This window comes from Lactuca sativa, chromosome 5 (genome assembly GCF_002870075.4).
Source record: "Lactuca sativa cultivar Salinas chromosome 5, Lsat_Salinas_v11, whole genome shotgun sequence".
Classification (NCBI taxonomy): Eukaryota; Viridiplantae; Streptophyta; class Magnoliopsida; order Asterales; family Asteraceae; genus Lactuca; species Lactuca sativa.
The window spans coordinates 308,688,085-308,712,714 of NC_056627.2; the positions used below are offsets into that span (position 1 = coordinate 308,688,085).

General features: G+C 29.7%; 2 protein-coding genes across 2 annotated transcripts; one reads left to right on the forward strand and one right to left on the reverse strand.

Annotated features, from left to right (window-relative positions):
* Positions 1-13,454: 13,454 nt before the first annotated feature.
* Positions 13,455-16,265, forward strand: LOC111890721 (O-fucosyltransferase 10). The gene is made up of 10 exons (XM_023886802.3): positions 13,455-13,898; positions 14,152-14,227; positions 14,334-14,401; positions 14,490-14,578; positions 14,693-14,890; positions 14,961-15,165; positions 15,240-15,407; positions 15,487-15,654; positions 15,726-15,913; positions 16,013-16,265. Exons 1-10 carry the CDS (start codon positions 13,557-13,559, stop codon positions 16,179-16,181), a joined length of 1,671 nt encoding a protein of 556 aa, XP_023742570.1. The 5' UTR covers positions 13,455-13,556; the 3' UTR covers positions 16,182-16,265.
* A 467-nt stretch (positions 16,266-16,732) lies between these two features.
* On the reverse strand, positions 16,733-22,445 carry LOC111890720 (increased DNA methylation 1). Its single transcript, XM_023886801.3, has 8 exons — positions 22,221-22,445; positions 20,049-22,130; positions 19,838-19,952; positions 19,642-19,730; positions 18,427-18,665; positions 18,245-18,331; positions 18,069-18,168; positions 16,733-17,992 (listed from the first exon to the last, which is right to left on the reverse strand). The coding sequence occupies exons 2-8, from the start codon at positions 22,044-22,046 to the stop codon at positions 17,123-17,125; spliced, it is 3,498 nt and encodes a 1,165-aa protein (XP_023742569.2). The 5' UTR covers positions 22,047-22,130; positions 22,221-22,445; the 3' UTR covers positions 16,733-17,122.
* Positions 22,446-24,630: the final 2,185 nt, after the last annotated feature.

Below are 24,630 nucleotides of genomic sequence, written 5' to 3' on the forward strand. Positions count from 1 at the left end.
ATGGTGTTTCATTGTTTTTTAAGATCAAGTCTTAATTTTATTTGTGGCCCACAACATGTATGCTTTATAGAATGATATATATATATATATATATATATATATATATATATATATATATATATATATATATATATATATATATATATAAAAGTAGGTTCATGCGAAAACATAAATATTACGCGAAAACGTGAAGACAGATTTTATCTTGAAAAAATCAAACACATTGACTATAAAAATTAAATTTATTTGCAATAAATTAAAGATAATAAGTTACATTAATTTGTGTTAATGATAATATAGATTTAAAGGCTGTTTTAACAATTATTTTTTTTCATGTCCTTAAACACTTTAAATACATGTTTTCATAATAAAAATGTCAAAAATCATGCTTTGCAAATATGAAACAGTTTATCATGTATCATCGTTTATCATCATGTAGTTCGAAGTTTGGATGGATTATAGTTCAAAATATAAGGTTGTGGTGACCCAATTTCATAGTTTTTTGTTGGTTTGCGTTTTTGCAAATTATTTGCATTTTCGCATGAACCCTCCCTTATATATATATATATATATATATATATATATATATATATATATATATATATATATATATATATATATATATATATATATATATATATATATATATATATATATATATATATATATATATACACACACACACTAGTGGGGTACCCGCGCGATGCAGCGGACGACAAATACGGGTGTGGTTAATATTATTTTTGTTGCTTATTTTCCTTTTGGTGGGCATTGAATAATTATTTTCGGTGAATAGTTTCATTATATAATTATTTATTTGATAATCTCTAAATATTATTAAAAGAGAACCTTTAATTCACCAATGAAGCAATCAAGGCCCTTGATTGTATTTCAATCATATGATTTTCACCATTAGATCAAATTGATGACATCATCATCTCAAAATAGAATTCAAACATTTAATTATAGAATCTTTAAATTTACCAATTACATTTCAAACACAATTACATTAAATTATAGAATCTTTAATTACAGAATCTATTTATATTTAATTATAGAATCTATTCATACTTTCGAAAATATATTTTACAATTCGGGCATAATTGCATTTAATTATAGAATCTTTAAAATCAACAGTTATGTTATCAATTAAAGCATATCATTTTATTTATATATGAGACATCGGTTTCTCCATAAATGTGGCCAAAAACATGAATAACCGCCCCCATCTTTCTCCTCTATTTTTTCTCTTAAACCAAAATTCCATAATCCTCTTCCTCATGTCAATGGTTGTGCTTCAATTGATGTTTTGTGTGTTCATAACAGAATGTAGCACCATAACGTGGTTCCTTTTTCTCATGTATTCTTAGAATTTGCGTATTGCCTCTTCCTTGCATCTCCAATTATCACACATCTGCTTTGGCTTCACACAAATCTCTACAAACTGAAGCAAGCATCTCCTTCAAGACATCTTTTGACGATCTATGTCATCATTAACCCTAATTAATATTGTTCATAATTTAATTCCATTATTTATAGTTTTTAGCTTCAAAATTTAAACCTGATAAGTTTTTTCTTTTTTAAAAAAACTTATTAAATAAGCATATCAATAATTATGTTATCTTTAATCTCTAGATATATATTAAAAGAGAAACATGATTACATCATCTTCAAAAATCAGGTATGTTGATTGGCTTTTCCTTATAGTTTTCCACCCTTAGATCAATTTGATGATGTCATCAATGTTAATAGGATTTTTTTAAATCCTTTCAAATGTTGATTAAGGAAATAATTATTTTTTTGGATTCCGACATTTATGATTAAAATGTTAATTAAGGAAATAATATCTTTAAATCATTCAAAATCGTTGACCCTTATAATGTTTAAAACCATAATTTAATCAAATCTCATTAAATATGCATCTAATTCATCTATTTTTGATAATTATTTGAATTTAATATAAAATCACACCTCCTGGTTTCTAATTATTTATTGAAAATCGTTAATCAGCTCTCATTCCTTATTATCTTCATCAATTTCCTTTAATTCTAATCTTTGGAGATACTAAATAATAGATAAACATGTTGTCTCCAATTTAAAGTAGATTTTAAAAGATTTAGTTTCTCATTGTCCGCATTTTGAAAATTATAAATAGTTCTCACATTTCTCATTCTCTCTCTCACATGTTCGTTCTTATATCAATGCACTACATAAATTGAACAAAACAATACATCAACCTTCACATCAGTTTTATTACGAATCTTCAAGGTATGTCCTTATTCACGTGTGCTTTTTAAGATGTGTATGTGTTGTGTTTCCCTTTGTTGGTACCTCTTATATGTGTCAACTAACTATTTGTAAATGTTCTAAGAGAAACCTGCATAAAAAGATTTACAACTTCATAAAAGTATTAACAACTTCATCTTCTTTATATAAATCAAAGTGTCGAATTTCTACATCTACACACATTTATATTGACCCTTATAGATAGGGTCAGACCTAATATAAGTGAAATATAGAATATCATAAGTACATGAATATATTAAGATTTCTATAAACATTTGGAATTCGTATAATCATTTGTTATGTTATGAGATCCATCTATGAATTTTATAATCTCTCAAACCTAATATAGATCAAGCAAAAATAGCTAATCTACATCATGGAAATTCAAATTAACATGTGTATGTGTTGTGTTTCTCTTTGTTTGTACCTCTTATATATGTTAACTAACTATTTGTAAATGTTCTCGGTGAATCCGTTCATTGCCCATTGCATAAATTCAAATAAATTAAAAAATATATATTGTTAACAACATGGGTTATTCACTTTGATACTTTTGCATGCAAACTTAGCAACCAAAGTCTGAGGTTTTTTATTTTACTTTGAATAATTATTCTTTTTGTTTCTTTTCTAATTTTAATAATGGAATATTGGAATTTATTGTTTTACACCGTGTCATGACAGCAATAGAATCTCACGACCATACAAGTTGTATTTTATCTGCTTATCAAATAGTTATTAAGAAAACAACTTACCTCAGATTTTATTTAAATAGTATTTGTTTTTGCTTAGTCTCATAATTATCTCTAATAGTTTTTTGTTTCTCTTTACAGAAGGCGAAATGGCACATAACAGTGTCAATGAAGTCGTCTTAAATAGTCTTGCTACATAGATGCCTCGAAGGAATCATAGAATATCCATATTCAAGTAGTCATGGGTTGGAAGCAGACTTACAAAAAGAACACAAACATGGTGAGAAGCTTGGACATGATTTTAATGGACCAGCAGGTGTGATTTTACTAAATTAAAATAATGCTATATTTTATTTTATTTTTCAATAAAACAACATTGGTTATCACCTACAGGGCACTAAAATACAGACAACAATAAAAAAATCTCATCAATGCATTTCAAGCTCTGTTTGATAAAGGAGTTGTTATTGTCTAACAATGACATATTGCAATTCGATGTACATTTAGAAGATTAATTAGTGATATATGCACCTTCTATTATTAATGATCTCAACTCGAATGCATCGAGACTTACCAAGTTTGATAGAAAATTGGGATATTTTTCTATAGGTAGAGATCGTTTGTGGGGTATTTGGATTTTCATACATAATCAATGAGTTAAAATCGATGTTAGTAATTAGAATGCTGATTCACATGAATGCTGAGATTATCGAAACAATCTCCTTAATTTCTTTTAAAGGAAATACGATTAAGTATGTTGTTCCGGCACATTGTTTCTCAAGAAGTATTTTTATTTCATTCAAATTTTGAGATAGTGACTGTGCCAAGTAGAAATATATTTTAATCATTTAATGATATTAATTTTTTTAGGTTACTTTATCATTTTTTTTATCGTGTCGACTTTTTATAACTTTATATGACTTTTTATACGTTCTCCCGCGTTTAACGCGGGTCATAATCTAGTTTTATTAACATTTAAAAAAACGAATTTTTAAATGATATAACTTTTATTTTATCGATATTATTTAATTATAATTTGAAAGATATGTTAAGATTCTATTTAAATATGGTATGATATCATTTTTTTATTTTAATGAAAATATTATAAAATCTTTATTAATTTTGGTATGATGTTGAATATTTTTGGTATAATTTTTTAGATGTATATTAAATTATAATTTTAATTAATTTTAACAAAAACGAGGTTAATTATCTTTAATTTGATACTAATTACGAAAATGTCATTTTTATATATTAGAGATGATTATGATTTTTGTAAATATTATGTTATAAGAATCGAATTAATTTTGATATGATTTTAAAATATTTTGGTATAATCTTATTATACTTTTAGGTTGATTTAATAGTAAATAATATATAATCTATTTATACATCCTTTGAAATTAAGTATATAAACGATTTTGTTGACATCTATAATATATGGGTAATAATTTCCAAAATTGTCTTTAAACTTCTGTTGTATATATTGTATATGACTTCCTTAACGATTACTGTTATTCACTGTGAACATCAAAGCTCTCTAATATCAGAATCAAGATACCGAGAAATACACAAGGTTAGTGATTTTATTCTTTTTATGTATACAATATCAATTTTTTTACTTGATACACATTGAAAGACAACTATTACATGATGTTTTACTTACTAATTGTCATTTCAACTTATCAAATCACTTCAATTTATCAAATCAATAATGGAGTACACTTCAAGCAATAAAAGTAATGATGCACAAGATCATTCATTCATCATATGTGGTTTACATCTTATTGTCTAACAATGACATATTGCAATTCGATGTACATTTAGAAGATTAATTAGTGATATATGCACCTTCTATTATTAATGATCTCAACTCGAATGCATCGAGACTTACCAAGTTTGATAGAAAATTGGGATATTTTTCTATAGGTAGAGATCGTTTGTGGGGTATTTGGGTTTTCATACATAATCAATGAGTTAAAATCGATGTTAGTAATTAGAATGCTGATTCACATGAATGCTGAGATTATCAAAACAATCTCCTTAATTTTTTTTAAAGGAAATACGATTAAGTATGTTGTTCCGGCACATTGTTTCTCAAGAAGTATTTTCATTTCATTCAATTTTGAGATAGTGACTGTGCCAAGTAGAAATATATTTTAATCGTCAATTCATGTTTTATTTTGTTTAATGATATTAATTTTTTTTAGGTTACTTTATCATTTTTTTTATCGTGTCGACTTTTTATAACTTTATATGACTTTTTATACATTCTCCCGCGTTTAACGCGGGTCATAATCTAGTTATATTTATAATACGAAATACACGAGCGACGTCAATGAAGGTTCCTTAGGCATTTAGTTCGTTTTGGTGAACTGTTTTTTTTGTTAAAGTTAAAGTAAAAGTTTTGTTTGATTTAAATATAAAGTTTTATCTATTTTGTTGTTTTTAAATATATTTATTCTTTTTGGATTAATAATAGATGTATTTTGTCTGTTTTGATTTAAAAATATAAGTATATTACTGTTTTGGGTTATTACCATTTTGCCATTTGAATATTTATTTGTTAATATACAAATGAATAGTTATTTTAGGTTAAAAATAAAAATATGAGAGAGAGATCATTAATAATAATTGAATAGTACAAAATAAAAGTAAACTAAAAATTTGGTAAAATCTAATGAAAGTAAAAAATTTCTAATGAAACCCACAAATAAATAAAAAAAAGTTCAAAAGAAAATTAATAAGGTCAATATTGTTTGAGACTTCAAGTATGAATAATTTGTATCTAGTATCAAAAAATTACGGTTTTCTAATCAAAATTTATATTGTATTTGTACATAACAAATTTTAAAATCAAAATACGTTGTTTTGGTATAAAATTTTATTGTGATTAGTTTATATTTAAATTGTCGATGAATGTAAAGTGCCATATTTTGCTACTTTTTAAAGATTACGAACATTCAGTTATTAACTGGAGAAAATATATTGATATCTATTTTATAAATTTAAAACATATTAGGTTTTGAAATACTATTAAAGTATTATCATATTGAAAAAATAACAAAAATTATTATTATTTTTTATTATTATTATTATTATTATTATTATTATTATTATTATTTTACTTTAGCTATTATAAGAATTCACTTGTCATCGAAAAGTTTATATTTTGTGTATAATAAAATTTCACTTTTGTTCTCTTAAATATACCAGTGATTAAATAATAAACTAGAAAGATTACCCCCGCTACACAGGGTCCAGAAGCTTTCAACGTTGTTTACGAATCGATAAGGGGGTGTTTGGGATTTCATCAAAAAACTTCTTTTTAACTTATTGACTTCTTGAAAAGCTAATAAGCTAAAAAAATGTTTGGATAATTAATATGGACTTTTAAAATGACTTTTTTGAAAAGGAGTTTTGAAGAAGTTACAATTTGTGACTTCTTGAAATGACTTATAACTTATTAGAATAAAAAACAAGCAAAAGTCAATAAGTTAGCCAAACACTTTTTAATTTATTGACTTATTGACTTTTGCCACTAAAAATCTAATCCAAACACTTTTTTAAAAACTATTTTTCCCATATTCAATAAGTCAATAAGTCCTATTAAATAAAAGTCCTTTTAAACTTCAGAATGAAATCCCAAACATTCTCTAAATATGACAGACGTAGAAAGTGCAACGATAAAAAGCCCGGGCTTTGCCACGAACCGTTTTTTTCATGTTTTTATGAAAAAATATAAAAGTTTTGACTGATTAAAAGTGTCAAAATGGCTAAAGAATTAAAGGAGTAGGAATTAACAACTTTTTCGAAAAGGGATCAAAGTTGTCAAACCATTAAAGTTTTGTGACCAAACTTTAAATATTAAAAGGTTCCTAAAAAGTGTAAAATTATTGATTGCAATAACCAAAGAATGAGGAGCAAAGTTGCCAAAAAATTGGCAAGTTTACTATTCATAAGATTCAGTTCTTTAATATATATATTAATTACAAAAAAATAAAATATTTAAAATGGAAAAAATATGATTTAAATATTTTAGTAATTTATGTATAAATATGTTAATTAAAATAATACATATGTTTATATGTAAAAGAATGTTTACATACATCTCGAAGTGTGATATAACATTTATTACATTAAATGTCATATAATATATTTTCTATGATTATCATATTTAGTTATAGAAATCAAGAAAAAAATTGATATATTAAAAAAATAAACTTAGGAATCTGTACAAAAAACGTTCTAGGTCGTTACTCATAATCCATTCACGATTTTAATAAAACTTTAGCAACCATTTTATCAATATTGTGAGAAAAAAAAATAGTATCGTGAATTTGAGGTCCGTTTATCACGAATAAGATGCACAAAGATTTTTTAAATGTTTATTTTGATATATTAGGACACCATTTTTTTTTTGAAATAACAAATATATTAGGAGACCATTTTAATAGCAATTTTAAAAATATATTAATTCAGTTTTTATGATTTAATTGCAGAGGCAGACAGATCCTTTATAGGGCCAGAGGGGGCCATGGCCCCCCTGATTTTTAACCTCCTTAATACTAATGTTATATATAAAAGCTTGGTTTTATTTGTTGACCAACCATTTGGCCCCTATGTTCATGATATATTATATGCAATTTTAAATAAATAACTCTAAACCACAAAGACAATAAGATTTGATATTTGATAATCTCATAACAATCCAACAAACGAAAGGTAAATAAATAATTAACACATTTAACTAAATTTGAAAACATCAAAACGAATTTGAGTAAATTTAGAATTCTAACAAATTAGGAAAAAAAAAACTATATTGATATCCGGTCTATTCATACTGAACTTTAGAAGATATAGAATAAAACTCGTCTCTGTGCCGAAAAAATAAATAAATAAATAAACACGGTTTCTCACTGGAAAACATAGCTACCGCCGGACTTCCAACTAGGATATATCACCGCCGCTGGAATGCTCACTCCTAGCTCTCTTTTGTCCGCCTCTGTTGATCCATGTCTCCCCCCTCATCCGTTCAAGCGACCAACAACTCCGAAATCGACCTCTGCAGTCCACCGCCGGAGGGCTTTCTCCATCGTACGCTACATTACATCTCGGTGAGGCCTCACTACCTCCGTTGTCGTTGCTTTCTGGCCTCACTACCTCAATTGTCGTTGCTTTCTACTGAAGCGGATCAATAATATCTTCTGTTATCTCTTTCTTTACATTTCTCTTCCTCAAAAGTGACGTTTTATGCACCATTTTTATATAATTAGCTAGGATGTACTACTTTTAATAATAGAACTAGATAGGCTATCATGAGTTTTTTTCTTGAAAGACCTAGGCTGTACTATTTTTAATGTTATTTAATGTTTGTTATGCTAATTGCCAATAATATATAATTACTAATTTTGAAAAATAAATTTTACTAAAGTTGAAATAATTAGTTTACTTCTTTATCGAAATATAGTTATAGATTGTGATTATAATTTATTATTTTGTTTACTAGTAGTAAATTATATTACATAGTCTACGTCTAAATAAAAAAATATTGAATACCGGTTTCAGCCCATCCGATTAAAATGTCTGTATTCCGCCCTTGTTTAATTGTTATACAAATATACATTAAATGATAAAAATATAATAAATAATAAACAATTGCTATTAATTATAAGAAACAGCTCATATATATATATATATATATATATATATATATATATATATATATATATATATATATATATATATATATATATATATATATATATATATATATATATATATATATATATATATATATATATATATATATATATATATATATATATATATATATATATCTATAAGGTGTTGTTAGTAGGTTAGAAAGTGATTATTACTTCTAAATCATGCTTTTTCAGACAATTACTTTTCGAAGTTCCAATACATTAATAAAAACGAAGAGTTAACCATATAGTACTTGAAAGCTTGTCTCGTAAGCATCCATTGATATTTTTTTACACTTCATCATTTTGTTCCAAATGTAACCGACTTCTTAACTTCTTAAACAAAAACCAAATATATTTGTACCATGACATTTTTAAAGCTCGGCCATGTATTATTTTTATCACCTTTTGACTTTTCTATTGGTAGATTTATTTTTTGATATCATACTTAATCAATTAGATACATTGTCTACTGTTATTAACCAAATGCTCCCAGGTGATTTTCATTATAAATAATAACCAAATGTTCCCTGGTGATTTTCATTATAAATAATAGTTTTATCCTCACAAAAACAATTTTAGACTTTTGCATGTCTTGTTAATCACGAAGATCACAAATCAAATTTCTTTCCTTTTTGTGCCAAACACATAACTTATCATATTAATCATATGTATAAAAGAAATAAATTAAACTACAAATTAAGGGAGTATTTCATATATACCCCTCTTAAACTTCAAAATATCATATTTGTCTAGCTTAATTTCTCAATATCATATTTACCCTTCATAAACCTTCAAAATATCATATTTGCCCAAATCATTTTTTATAATGTTTTTAATATTTTATAATAACTTTTTATACCTTAGAATTATTATAATTATTAAAAAACGTAACGATATTATCCTTACATCTACGATAATGGAATGTGAACTTCTAAATTGTTGAAATGTCGCCTTCTTGACAAACAAAAAGATTCATCTTCAACCCTCTCTATTAAATGTATATTTTGATTATTTAGTTTTTGTTATTGTTGATTTTATCATATTGTAAATAGAAGATATTTTAGATATTATTATTGATATTTTTATATTTAAAAAGTATATATACGATATTTTGATATTTAAGAAAGACATATATGATATTTTGATATTTAAAAAGGACATATATGATATTTTGAAATTTTATGAAGGATAAATATGATATTTAAAAATTTTATGAAGGGTAAATATGAAATTTAAAAATTAAGTTGGATAAATATGATATTTTAATGTTTAAGAAAGGCATATATGAAACTCTTCCAAAAATTAATTACAACATACTTATATTTTGAATTTAGTTAATTGTTAGTATTTAATTACTTTTATAAAAGAAATGTTTCATATACTTTTTTTTATTTTTTCAAAATCTAGATAATTTTATTTAAAACTTGAATTTAATAAAGATGTTGGTAATTTGAAATTATATATTTCAAAATTTTGGATTTATTAATCAAATGGACCAATATTTATAGTTTTTACTTTCTTATGGCCCACAATCGTAATTTTACCTATAAGTTATTATTGTGTACTTTAGTTAAAGTTCTCCGTATACACTTAAATTGTTCAAATAAAAAATGTTGCATACTAAAAACAAAGCGTAACACATTCACACACGTTAATAATCGATTTAATTTCCTTATAGAAACAAAGTGCATACTAATATTTACACGTTATTACTAAAAACAAAGTGCAACGCTACTAATAATCTATTCAAGAGGGAAACTAAGGAAAAACCAAATACAACCCATACAACGTTCAAACCACAACATTTCTTCTCGATACAAACAAAATAAAAAAAGATATCCTCCATGCCACAGTGCCACAAAAACATCATATTCATATACGCATATTTTCAATAGCCTAAAAGAACATAATAAGAAACAAATAGAAAGCAACATAAAGTGTTGTAGGTGACTACAAAGAAAGTAAGAGCAAAATAGCAACAGATTGGATGTACTACCATCGTGAAATTATTCATCTGATTCAGAAAATAATATCCCTTTATTGCATTCATAATCGTGCTTCTTTCCGTTTCTTTCATCTTCTGTGATTTAAAAGAGATGAAAAGCCTATACAAACTCAAATCTACATGTAGAGCACAATACGTGAAAACACCAACAAAAAACCATAATCAATCAGCAGTGCATCTATTTATATTAATATCAGTAACAAAAATATTTAACTAAATTTACATTAAACAACCCAAATGACGAAGGTATATAATCAAGTTTTCATCAATCAACCTAAAAAATAACTGATTAAATGTTGGTGATTTGTTGTCATCAATATTATTTAAGTGTAATGGGATTATTTTGTTGACAAAAGGTGATCTTGATAAATATTAAACAAGTAAGGAAGGTGTGAAGTATACACTTGTTTAAGTTTGATCAAGTTTTCAAAGTACACTGTCATTTAGGGGGGTCCGGGGGCAGCGCCCCTGGGAGCGGGGTCCAAGGGGCGGTAGCCCCTGGCGGGGTCTAAGGGGCAGAGCCCCTGACTGGGGTCGAGCTGCCAAGTCAGCGCATTTTTTTTTTTTTTTTTTTTTTATATAGGGTATGTTGCTATATAAAAAATGCATCAGAAAATCATATTTTCAAAAAATTGACCATTGTTTGACCCTTATCCAAACTTTCGTTTTATGTCAGTTTTTACAGTTTATGACAGTTTTCAGACAAAGATCATAAATTCGGTTTTTTGGTCTCATTTTCTGGTACAGACGAAATCATCATCAAAGCATTCTAAATTCTTGTCTCTCTGAGTCTTATCCGATTAAAGAATATTGGGAGTACCACCCAAATACTTTAATCTGAAAGTGTTTTACACAATTCTCAGAATTTCAAGCCTTACTATACCCCAATTTCTAACATTAAATCCCCAAAAATTGATTAAAATTACATTTGAAATTGCTTTGTCGGTTCATGGTTTTGATTCTTAACTAGATCTAATCACACCACTGCCTTCAAATCTTGGATTTAATCCAAACATATTTACAAAAAATTACTGATTTATCATCATATCTAATATCCAAACCATATTTATTATGTAGTGCATCTGTGTGTGCGTGGTAGTGCTAGTTTTTAGGGAGGCATAAAGAGAAGAAGAGAGAAAGATGTTGGTGCGTTGGTCTGTGGCTTTGGCTAAATTAATATGAGTATAGATGCATGGATTGGTAGTGAATCAGCGTTTGTGGCTTTGGTCTAATGGTTGAGACGGCGGGGGTGAATAGCCGGCCATGAGGTTGGTGGTGAAAATAAGGATGACTACATGGAATATTGATTACAGAGGAAGGGTCGGTGATTTTGGAGAGATAGAAACCTACTTTGTATAGAGAGATGAGACATATGTGAATAAGGGTTTAAAAGAGTCCAATTTTATAGTGTGATGTGTATTATGCATATGGTTTTGATTGGTCCAAATTCATTCATAAGGATTACCATGAGTTTTTAATCACATCCATCTAAATTAATTTAAATTTAATCAATGGTCAAAATTTTGGCTCCCTTTTTAAGACTTTGGTTTTAAAACCTTTGGTTTCTCAATTGTATACTTTATATATATATATATATATATATATATATATATATATATATATATATATATATATATATATATATATATATATAATGACTAAATCGATTATGAGGTCAATATAAAAGGACTTTTTTGCACTTTTCCTTTATTGAAATAGGATTATATTTGTTCATTTATGTTTATAATTATATTTATTTATGTTTTCATCTTTTATGGTCACTAACATATCTTTATGCTTTATTGTTGTGACACGTATCTATATTGAAAATAAGAGAAAGAAATATAGAGAACAAATGTTGAAAGAGTGATGCTTCATTGAAAACGTAACAAAATTCTTCATAGATCCGCTAGGATTCTTCTATAGATCGTTAGAAGGTCTCTATAGTGACAACCGATGTGACATCTATGAGAACACATCACTTAAAGTATCTGTTTGATTAATGTAAGTAAAAAAATCATTTAGAATGTTTATCGGTTATGATTGTTTCCACTTGGATGTGAACATTAACATTCTTGTAAAGAGATGAACTTCAAATGAACCCTACATAGTTAAATCAACAAACACGACAACACAAAAAGAAGCCTAAATTGACATATAACCAAATTTCCAACAAATTTCAAAAATTTAAGGTTTCCTTGAATAATTTTTTCAATTTATCAAGATTTTATTTTATAACAACTCTATATGAGTAATCAAGAATCTAAATCAAGTGAAAGAAGTAACTGTTCATTTAAAGCCAGTAAAAAATACAATATTATGAAATTTCTTATAATTTACATGTTTGTTTATTGTCCGGAAGGTACATAACCACTTGGATATATACTATTATTTGATTAATTACTACATAATTTACATTATAGAATATGAAATTTAGGAATTGTTCAAATCCATTTACACTTGATTTAACAATAGAAAATGGATAAATTTATAATTATAAAAGTATATTTAATTCAATAAATTTGTTATCAAAATTAATAAAAAACTGAGTTTCTAAATAAATCAAATACACAAAAATGAATAAAAAACAAAGAACAAAACAAAAAACATTTGAAGATGACCAATAAGGTCTTTTAGAAGATCCCAATACAGTAAGTATAAATTAAGAGCAGTTAAAAAGTAATTATTAGTTATCGTTCTAAAAAAAACTAAACACTTTGAAAACTATACAAAATAATCGAATTCGTATGAATTTAAGGGTTCAGACGAATTACTCCTTAAAAATGGGATGTACAGAAAAAGACAGGAGAGAAGATCTCACTTTTTCCCCAAACGTCACTACGCCTTGAATCCAAAAAATAATATGCAATGGATGCCACTCCCAATTACTACAGCAGCAGCAGCAGTGGCAAATCTTTGAGCTCACCACCGTCTCCTCCTACTACTCATTCCACTTCTCGCCGGCGAGGTCGCTCTTACAACTCTCGTCGACGGCGTCCACATCTTTTAAACGGAAAATTTTTCCGGCGACGAATCTTTGGCTACTTGCTTCTACTCCCGTTATTGTTCTTATCGGCTGTGATCACGTTCGTCGGCCCCTTGTCGGCAATGCTATTCCCCAATCCTTTGCCTGGCTCCATTTATCGTAGTCATGAGATCTTCCAGAATCTCCTGACTGACATTCAATCTGACACTTCTTCTGGAATCCAGGTATTATATGGTTTATTATACCATTATTATTCCCAATTTTAAATCCTTTTATCCCCAACCTTTACTGCTACAGTTCTGTAATATCTAAATCTCGAAGAGGAGGCTTTCACATCTTAATTTCTATTGGTTTCTCATCTTTATCCAAGATAGATCTCAGTATTGTCCATTGATTCACCGAATACAGTAATTAATTGTCGGCTACATTACATTATATGCTTGAAGCTGATGGAAAATTTGTATCTTGTTGACTTAGTTGTCAGATGTATGGAGACAAAAAATGAAGTTGACAGAGCAGAAACCTTGCCCTACAACATCTCATCAATATCTTGGTATTTGTACTTCTACTTCAATTCAGTGGTAGTCTCTTCTAATGATTATGTATTTTGCCATCTTCTTTATGTGTACCTATAAACTAATGAAAATCTTTTATCACAGAAACTGGCATACCTGATCAATACTTGGTTGTGGAGGCAAATGGTGGTCTAAATCAACAGCGTTCATCTGTAAGACTAATGAACATCCATTATTCATTAGCTTACTTATTTTATCCTCTAAATATGTTAACATAACAATGAAATCTTTAAATGGCAGATATGTAATGCAGTGGCAGTTGCAGGTCTTTTGAATGCTACACTCCTCATTCCTCTTTTTAATTTTCATAATGTTTGGAGGGATAGCAGGCAAATCCTATTACTTAATGAACATCCATTAATCTTGAAATGCAATAAGGAGTTGTTTTTGGCTTTTTGTTGCTTGAACTTATTGTTCTTTTTATACTCTTTTGTTCTTCACAGTGAGTTTGCAGACATATATGATGAAGACCATTTCATAGCCACCCTTAAAGAATATGTTAATGTAGTTCGTGAGCTCCCAAATGAATTAATGGAAAATTACAATTTTAGTATAAGCAATATACCAAACTTTCGGGTCCCAGCTTGGGCATCTGCCAATTACTACTTAAAACAAGTTTATCCTGTCCTCAAAGAACAGAGGTTGGTTCTTAATATTATTTTAAAATTTGGGTATTTCTTTATTTTTAATCCTGTGAAAAATTCAATTCAGGATTGTTCGAATAGCTCCTTTTGCAAATAGATTGTCTCCAAATCTCCCTCCTCATATTCAATATCTTAGATGTGTTGCTAATTATGAAGCATTGAGATTCTCTAACTCCATCATCACAGTTGCCAAGATGCTAGTCAACAGAATGACTGTTGATAGTTCAAATTCAGGTGGAAATTACGTTTCTATCCACCTTCGGTTTGAAGAGGTATGATACACTATTGTTATCCATTTGTCCTAATGAATCATGTAATAGATACTTATTGATTGCATGTGATTTAGGACATGGTTGCCTTTTCATGTTGTGTATATGATGGAGGGAAATCTGAACAACTTGAAATGGATAAAATACGCCAAAAAGATTGGGGGGATAAATTTAAACGTAAAGATTATATTATAGATCCTGTTCGTAATCGAATCAATGGAAGGTGTCCAATGACACCTTTAGAGGTTAGTTTCAAGAACTCATGAATTTTATAATTTCTTGAATTTTGCTTCATGTTTGAGGATTAATTTCTTTAAAGCATAGGTAGGGATGATGCTAAGGGGTATGGGATTTGCAAACACAACTCCAATTTATTTGGCATCAGGAAAAATATATGAAGCTGATAAAAATGTAGCTCCTTTGAGGAAAATGTTTCCCCTCTTACACACAAAGGAGTTACTTAGTACCCCAGAAGAGCTTGCTTCATTTAAGGTTAGTGTCTTAATACATTAAGCCATGTAACCCCTTAAACTTAGTTTAACTTGTGTAGTTTCTGGATGTAGAATTATTCTTCAAGGATGGCTGCTTTGGACTACATTGTGTGCTTTTTTAGTGAAGTTTTTGTAACAACACAAGGTGGAAATTTCCCACATTTTTTGATGGGTCATAGGAAATTTCATTATGGGCATGCAAAAACCATCATGCCAGATAAGCGCAAGCTTGTTGTTTTGCTCCACAATACAACCATAAGGTAATCCATAAAATGCTGTATGAATAAAAACATATAAGCTTATGATTGATGAATCTTTATCTTCAAGTAAATGCAATACCAAAATTGTTTTTTTGGCAGTTGGGATGAGTTCAAGAAGGAGATGCAAGTAATGCTAGCCGAAAGTGACCACAAGGGTGTTGCGATACCCAATATCAAGAAAATCACAAGAAAAAACTCGTTATATTTAAACCCCTTCCCAGAGTGTCAATGTCTTAAAAAACCAAAATTATTTGAAGAAGAATATTGATGCATTAATGATTGATGTAAGAATGTGAAAAATCCATAAATGAGGTCTAAGGTTGACATATGCATGCATGCATGCTCATACTCATACTCTGTGATTCATGTTGGTAGCGAGACTGGTTGGTGGTTTCAAAGATATCACCATAGATTTGGAGTCATGCCATGATGTGGCTCTTGAAACTATAAGGCTTCAAGTATGAAGATTTTAGTTTTGTGAAGCCACAACATGGATTAAAATTTATCATATATTGAGTTTATGTCATAGATGAGGTTCATTAGACTTGGTGTCATGAGATTGCTTTAAGTTCTCTCTTTTTTTGACCAATAGATTTCTAGGTCTCAAATTTTAGGCTTTGTGTATTATGGGTAAATGTATGAATATGATGGAATATAACAATATATGTAGTGGTTAAAGAATAATGGTTTCTTGCGCATGATTACAAATATATCATTTTATTATGTATTCAATTTTATAAACCAACATAAATCCAATATAGAAAATAATGGTGTGACTAAGGAAAATAAATCTGAAAAGTCAAATACGACAGCCCTTAATATACAAATAAGTAAATTGTATTGGCAACACCAACATTCCCGTTGAAGATAGTTGTAGTTATAAATTTTGTTACATATCAAATAGAATTGGAAAAAAAATTACTCTGATAAATATGTTGTCCTCAAAAACCCAATCAACCTAATCGTTTATTAACTTTTCTTGATACAACAACAGTGAATGAGTCAACTCGAGTCGACCCACAAAACCAATTACAAACTCAAACCTCATCAGCAGCATCTTGTGTTTATACATTCCATTCCAGGCTCTGTAGCAACTCACGAATGGAATTACTTTTCATGTGATTTGGAAAGATTTTGGTTCCTATTCTTCCCATCATCTTCACATCAATAGGTTATATATAACATAATCAAAAACTTTAATCTGGATTTTCATTTCTCCTTTCCTGTTGAAAATTGAATCAATTCTGCTATATTTGCAGCTGAATTGGGAACAGATGGAAGTGATTCCATTCCAGACAATTGTGGTTTGGGTTCAAGAGAAACGTTTAAGGATATCGCGTCAATTGGAATAGCATCATCGATTCCGTCATCCTGCACATCAGTTAGTTCTTTGCTGGAATCGGAATCCATAGATACAGAAACTGATTCTTTTCCCATGACTTCACATGGGTTAACGGAATTGACACCGCCTGTTTTGGTGATAGACGTCACACTCCCATTCTGCAGAGCAAATCCTTCTACCTTGGAATCGGCATCAGCAATTCCGTTTGTAGTCTCATTGCCACCCCGCACACCTTTTTTCATCGGAATGGCAACAGAAATAGCAAAATTTTCAGTACTCTCTTCACCATTCTGCATAACCGTATCATCACCATCAAGCTGAACATCGGAATCACTAATAACATTTGGTTTTCTTTCAGGAACTGGAAACCGAAAATCAACTTTAACAGAACTGATGGAAAGAGTTGCATCGCTAGCATCTTGAGAACCGGAATCCGATGGAGCAATTCTTTGTCTCGACTCTTTAACATCGGGAGAACTTGATTCCGATTTGTCAGCCTTCGGAATGTTGCTTTCCAATTCCAATTCCAATCTTATCTTATGTAACGATGAACCTTTCTCTGGAATTAGCGGTTTCTGCAACATATCTGTTCCAGGAAACACCAACATGTTGATGGACCTCATTTCTTGTCTGTGTGTTTCCTCAAGAGGCTTGAAACCAAAAACATCAGTCCATGTATGCATGTGTTCAGCAATGGCGGGAATAATCAATTTCTCAATATGGAGGGATGAGAGTACCTGAAAAGAAAAGGGTATACAAGTAATTTACACGCACCACACCAAAAGCAAATAAAAAGGTTCTACTTTTTCTTACCGATTCAATAGCAGATAACAACCTCCGACACATCCCTTGGCGTCTATACATATGGCGGGTCCCAATAAATGGCATCTCTGCTAGCTGGGTCCCATGGATCCTTTTATTAAAATTTGAAATTAAGGTAAGAAATTGACAAATTTTATTAAAAATTAAGTAAAGCAACAGAAGCCTACCTGATGGATGCAGCACAAATCATTTCATCACCCCTCTCCAATATAGCTGTAAAGAAGCCACTGTAGCTTAACCTGTTAAAGTTTGATCTACAAAATTTTTTTATAAAGAATTAGGAAATTCAGACATGAAGTTAATGGGTAAAGATTAAAGAAAGTAAAGAGGGAATTATGTTGGAACTTACCCACAATTGTAAACAACATTATGAATTAAGTTGATTCCACTTCTCCTGTCAAGAACAGGAACAAAGCACTCATCAATGACTGAAAGAGCAACAGCTAGCTTGGAATTGCATTCCACTCTTTGTGATAACTCCATGGATGAAGCATCTGGTGGAAGATCTGATCGACGAATAAGAGACCATGAGAATCCAGAACCCACTTCATGTTTCGCCCCAAGAAGCTTCTGCAGCTGGCTGTATACCTGCAAAATCAATATTAATTACAATTTACACCACCAAATTAGAAGAGAGAATGTCATAAACAAATAACACAACAAAAAGATAGTTTCTCTCTCTCTCTCTCTCTCTCTCTCTCTCTCTCTCTCTCTCTCTTTATGTCCCAAGGAAATTGCAACTTTAGATACTTCTTGCGCATTTTCATTGTTATAAATATGTGTACAGTTATGTGCAACTTTTACTGACTTTACTCACTATGTTCCAAGAAAAGAGGTTTTAACTTTTACATATCTAAAATCAAACTAGTTATTTTCAAATATTAAATTGATAAAAAACATATGTTGCAATACACTCCTATAGATTACTCTTGCAATTATGGTTACTCAAACTTTGAGCAATGTAGATGACTTTGAATCTTCACATTAAATCACAAAATTCTATATTTGTGTGTAATCTCTTGCATTCTAAAATACATGAGTGTTACTCTAGAAGTTTAGTGTAGAATGTAATCATTCCCTCAAACTTCTTGTTTAACAATCTTCCTATTTTGGTCTTCCATATTTCTAATCGACACTCCCCAGATTTACCATATCCCTAAAATATTACCAAAGGCCTAGTCATTAAAATAAATATTTTTCAATGAGTTCTCTTCTCTCTATATGCTTATATACATGCACGAAAGCACAAATCTCTAAACATATAACAATCTAAAAGATAAAGAGATAGGAATGCAGGGTAATGGTGAAATGAGAAAAGGAGAGAATATAAATCATGATCTCTTTGCACACATACTGCACATCAAGCTTAAAGCAAGTGAAAACTAATGATGATGATGATGATGATGCCTTTAATTTTTCCCTTTAGAGCTAATATGTAAAATACTAGAATACTAATGCTAATATGCTTAAGAAAGAAACAGAAATAACAACAGCTGCATGATTTTCTGTATGCATATGAGATTAAAATCCATTAACTCAGAATAGGAAAGAGAACTTTTAGTACCTCTAGACACTTCTGGCCACAAAATGACAGGTTTGGATCAGTGAGATCAACAGGCTTCTCATTCATCTCCAGGCTGCATGATTCATGATCTGCAACAGCAACATGTTTTAAATTTAGTCCAACCAATAAACATTAAAATCACAATGATTAATGAAACAAGCATATGATCAGATCACAAACAAATAGCAAACATTACATTTTTTCTCACAAAGGCAGCATGCAAGAAGTTGACTTTCAGTTCTAACACCAGCTTCAGTTTCACAGTATTTACACGAGCAATTTGGACAATGCCAATCACCTTGAGGAAGCATCTGAAATCACATGATTCATAACAATGAATTCATAATACACATACAAATAATATATCCATGGGTATAAAGCAATAAAATCACAACTAATATTAATACCTTTATGCCTAAACAGCTCTGGTGAAAGGTGGATGGACAACCATCACAACAAATCAAATCACCACCATCGCCACATAAGCCACATGTGTCATCATTAGGATCATCACCATCAACATCTACAGCATAAAAACCCTTTCTTTCCAACTCTCCTTGTTTATTCCATGCATCAATCTGACACTGCATCAAAGATTTTCCAGATTGTCCAAAAATATTCAGATATGGCTGCTTGAGTTTGCTTCCTGCATGAAGCTCAAACTTCAAAACCGATAAAATTTTACTACAACAGCCACAATGGATTCCATCTTTTGTGATCCACCCTTCTTGCATTACTCGTGTCTTTCTTCTGTTCATATATTCAACTTTCTCACTCATTTCCACTGTTCCAGAATCAATCAACCATGAAAGAATGGTTCGTTTCCCTGAATAGGAAACAAACCTATCATTTTCAGAGCTTTTCCCTTCACTTCTAACCAACAAAACACACCTTCCGAGTTTTCGACTTTTTTGCCCCTGTGGAATTTGAGAATCATATTCACGCCCAAGTCCAACACTTCTCTTTGCAGCAGCCTTCTCTTGTTTGGCTGTTTCCACATAATAATTATCATTTGAATCATCAGCATCACCATTGTTGTTGCCTTCATCTCTTTTCTTCTTTTTCATTTCTCTTTCAATTTTCTTACGGGTTTGCCTGGTTAGTTTACTAAGTGTTTCAACGGGTAAAGGAGTAAATTCTCCACCAACTTGTGAGTGATCTTTCTGTTCTTCTTTTTGAAGTGCCTCATAAGCTTTGATTATAGACCAATAAGCAGTTCCTGTTGGATTGATGTAGACAGCATCAAGGTAGTCTCTGTTCCTTCTTGGTCTATAATCAATGGTCCAACCAGCACCAAGAAGCATACTTCTAATCTTCTCTCTTAATAATTGCTTTTCAGTGCCACTTCCACGTTTAACCTTGCTTTCCTTCCCTTTAACTGGAGTAACTTTTTTGGTTTGTGGGGTTATTCTTTTTTCAATTTTAACCATTTTTTCAGCAGACGGTTTTATTGGTAATGATGTATCACTATCATCTAAAACTGGTCTTTCCAAATCCAAATCAACTTCACCTTTCACTTGATTCTTGAATGAAACTGGTTTCTCAGGATGCCTTGAAGCAGAGTGCAATGAAGATGACTCCATAGCTGTTTTTTTCCTATTAGGACCTTCCCAATGATCATGGCTTTTATGGGATATGTTGGGTTGTTTCTTTTTGTAAACTACTGGCCTAGATTCTTTCCACTCTTCAACTTCTGGATGATGATTATAACTTTGATGTGGAACACTCATCTGCTTATGTTTTTTTACCATCACCTTTAGAACACCATTTTTCCCTTGCAACCTGATAGGTTCATCAGAAACTTCTCTATAATGAAGGGGTAAATGGGATTTATCGTCCTCCATCTTGTATCCACTTTTGATGCCATGAATAGGCCTACTACTATTTCCACCCAAAATGGCATTCCTTTTATCATGAAGGAATTCCCTTCTCTTATCATCGATTAACCTACTACTACCACTTGCAGAATTCTTTAGATCCCCACTTTGCCAATGTAACTTCAACCCATGTCTTTGATCATTAACATCCTTCCTATTCATCCTCTCATGGAATCCATTATACTCATCAAACTCATGCATATTTATCCCATTATTTACCCTTTTCTCAATCTCTGATTCTCTATTTCCCATAAAACCCCTATTACTAAAAGATGAACCATTGTGAAAATTATCAAGTTTTTGGCGGTAAGGCTCTGTGAACTCATCACTGGACTCGGAATCACTCCTAATCGGTCTTGGTCTTTTTTTCTCTTTTGCCGAGTAATATAGCTTCCTTGATGACGAATCGCTAAACCCTTGAACTCCGCCAACACCATCTGCTACCTTCTTTTTGATAATCAAGCATCCAGAAGAGCTTTTTTTCTTTACCACGTCTATCGAATGGACAGATCTCCCCACCTCTTTCATGTCACCAAAGATAAACAACAGATGCCCCCAATTCTATCAAATCCGACATAACAGAAACACCGGCAATCAACGATACTTACAGATCTAGGCTCGCCAAATTGAAATAACACAACAAATCAAGATCAACGGCCTTGAAAACGAAAAGGCATGTGAAAAGAATATAGGTTTTCTTACCAGGAATTAAGTAAGAATAAGCAAAGTTTCCCAGCGGAAAAAATGTCGATTAAGGGAATTTGATCAGGGATAACCCAAATTTCAATCCAAGGACTTGGATTTGCGTGTGTTGGAAGAATACTACTAGTGTGTATCTGGGGGTCTTGTAAGTTGTAATGATGCAATCTATAGCATGGATCGGATACCTGTAACATTAGCAGGCAAAACCCTTTTCCTCCATTGTATCCGGTCGAATTATGTAAATTAAAATTCTTTTTAACTTTTTTTTTTCTTAGAAGGATAATGAATTTATTAGGATAATTATTTTTTTAGTTTGTTTATATTTTGATAATTTATTATTTTTTATATATATATATATATATAGGTAATGAATTTTTTGAAAGAATATACAAGTTACAACATGTTATAATGGTAATATCTAACACTTTCAACAAATTCGTTACATATATTTATACAAAAAAAAGTTATTCAAATACGAACAAAACGAAAAAGTAATTACTAATAAGTCAATTTTTTTTTATTTTACCTCCTAATTTTGATTAAGTATAAAATTTAACCCGAATGATAAATATTTTTAAAACCATAATATTTTAGTAAATATCATTTTATAATATTTTCAAGGAAGTTTGCTTCGGTCTTGACTTGTTTTTTTTTTTCTATAACAAATTGAACATGCTTTGCAAATATGCAAATCTCGAGTGTTCTGTCTGACACAACTATAGATGTGAACAGCTGATATGATGTGGATGGTGACTGTCATATTTATTGTCGAGTTGGTATGCACACACGTATTCCCAATTTTTGCACGTGTACATATTAAATTTTAATTTTTATATTTAATATCTTAAATAATAAAATTATGAAATGACGATATGTGTTTTTACCGGTTAAATCAGGAGTTTTTATTTATTTAATTTTTTATACCAACGTAGTGTATTTTAAAAATATATTTACCACATTGGCGTGGTTCTAAAAATATTACCATTTATGTTAAATTTTATATCAAATTAAAATTAAAATGTAAAATAAAAAAGAAGGGAAATTGACTTATCATGATAATTATTTTTTCGTTTTGTTCACATTTGGGTAATTTTTTTTATACAACTGGTCCTAGTGATCATATGTGAACACTTCCAATAAGTTCGTTACCTAGATGTGTAAAAAAAATAAAAATTACTTAAATAGGAACAAAATGAATAGATAGTTACCCTGATAAGTTAATTTCTTGTTTTTATTAATATAAATAAGTATAATGACTTAATAGAATAAAATATATATTTTTTATTTTGTATGTATTTAGTTATCGATTTTTTTCATAATTAACTATTTAATTTGTTTTTTGTATACATTCGTTCTTTATAACTGACTGCCCCGGTTAAGCCAAAAAAAAAAAATTAAGTTAATAAGGTAATATAATTTTCAGTTTGTATACATTTAGTCCTTAATATTTTTAGCTTATTTTCTATTTTATGTTTTTCTTTATTCTTGTCTACATTTTAGAATCAATAACTACTAATTTGATGCTATAAAGCCTAATTTCTATAGCCACAAGCATTGGAAGTTGCACACATCAAATATTACAACCAAGCAACATGCCATTTCAAAGTGGCTTCTTCATTTTAGATTAACTAAATCTTTTTTTTTTCTTTTTCTGTAATTACACTTTTTATTGTCCCGACTATACATTGGAATCTTAAAGTCATATTTGTTATACTTTTAAGTGTGATTTCTAGGTCTATAACCTTTTCACAACTAATTCATTGGGTTCAAAAAACATATATGTATCTATTTAACATCTCGAATATTCAAATTTAAAAGTGTTAAAAGTACATATCCCTTAAGAATATTATGTCCCCGAAATCACTTGTAGTATAAGAAAACAAGGTAATAAATATATCATCATTTATTCTTTGCTCTCTCAAGTAAGGTTTTGTTTATAAGAATGTTTCCATTTCACCTATAAGCAACCCTTGAATAATTAGAACACACTTTGATGATTAAATCTTCATCAGGAAGGACCTCGTATATCATAAATCCATGAGTAAATAACATGTACCATGATGTCGTAAACATGTGGCCTAAAATATTGTTTAACGTTGTTCTGAAAAATAATCTAAGACTTTATGGACATAAACTATAGTTCCTACTTGGTTCACTTGTCCACCAAAACTCTTGTTATCATGGTATTGTAAAACAAAATAAAGAAAAGTAACATTGACAAGGAAAAATGGTTTATGGTATTTTTCGTAGGTCACACCTCTGAAAATATCCAAAAATGACTTGTGCAAATACCACAAACAGATAATTTGTGAAAATACGACAAACATATAATTTCACATGCATGGCTTGCGAAATTACCAAAATCCGCCTACGAAAATATTGGAAACAAGTAATTTTGTAGATACGACCT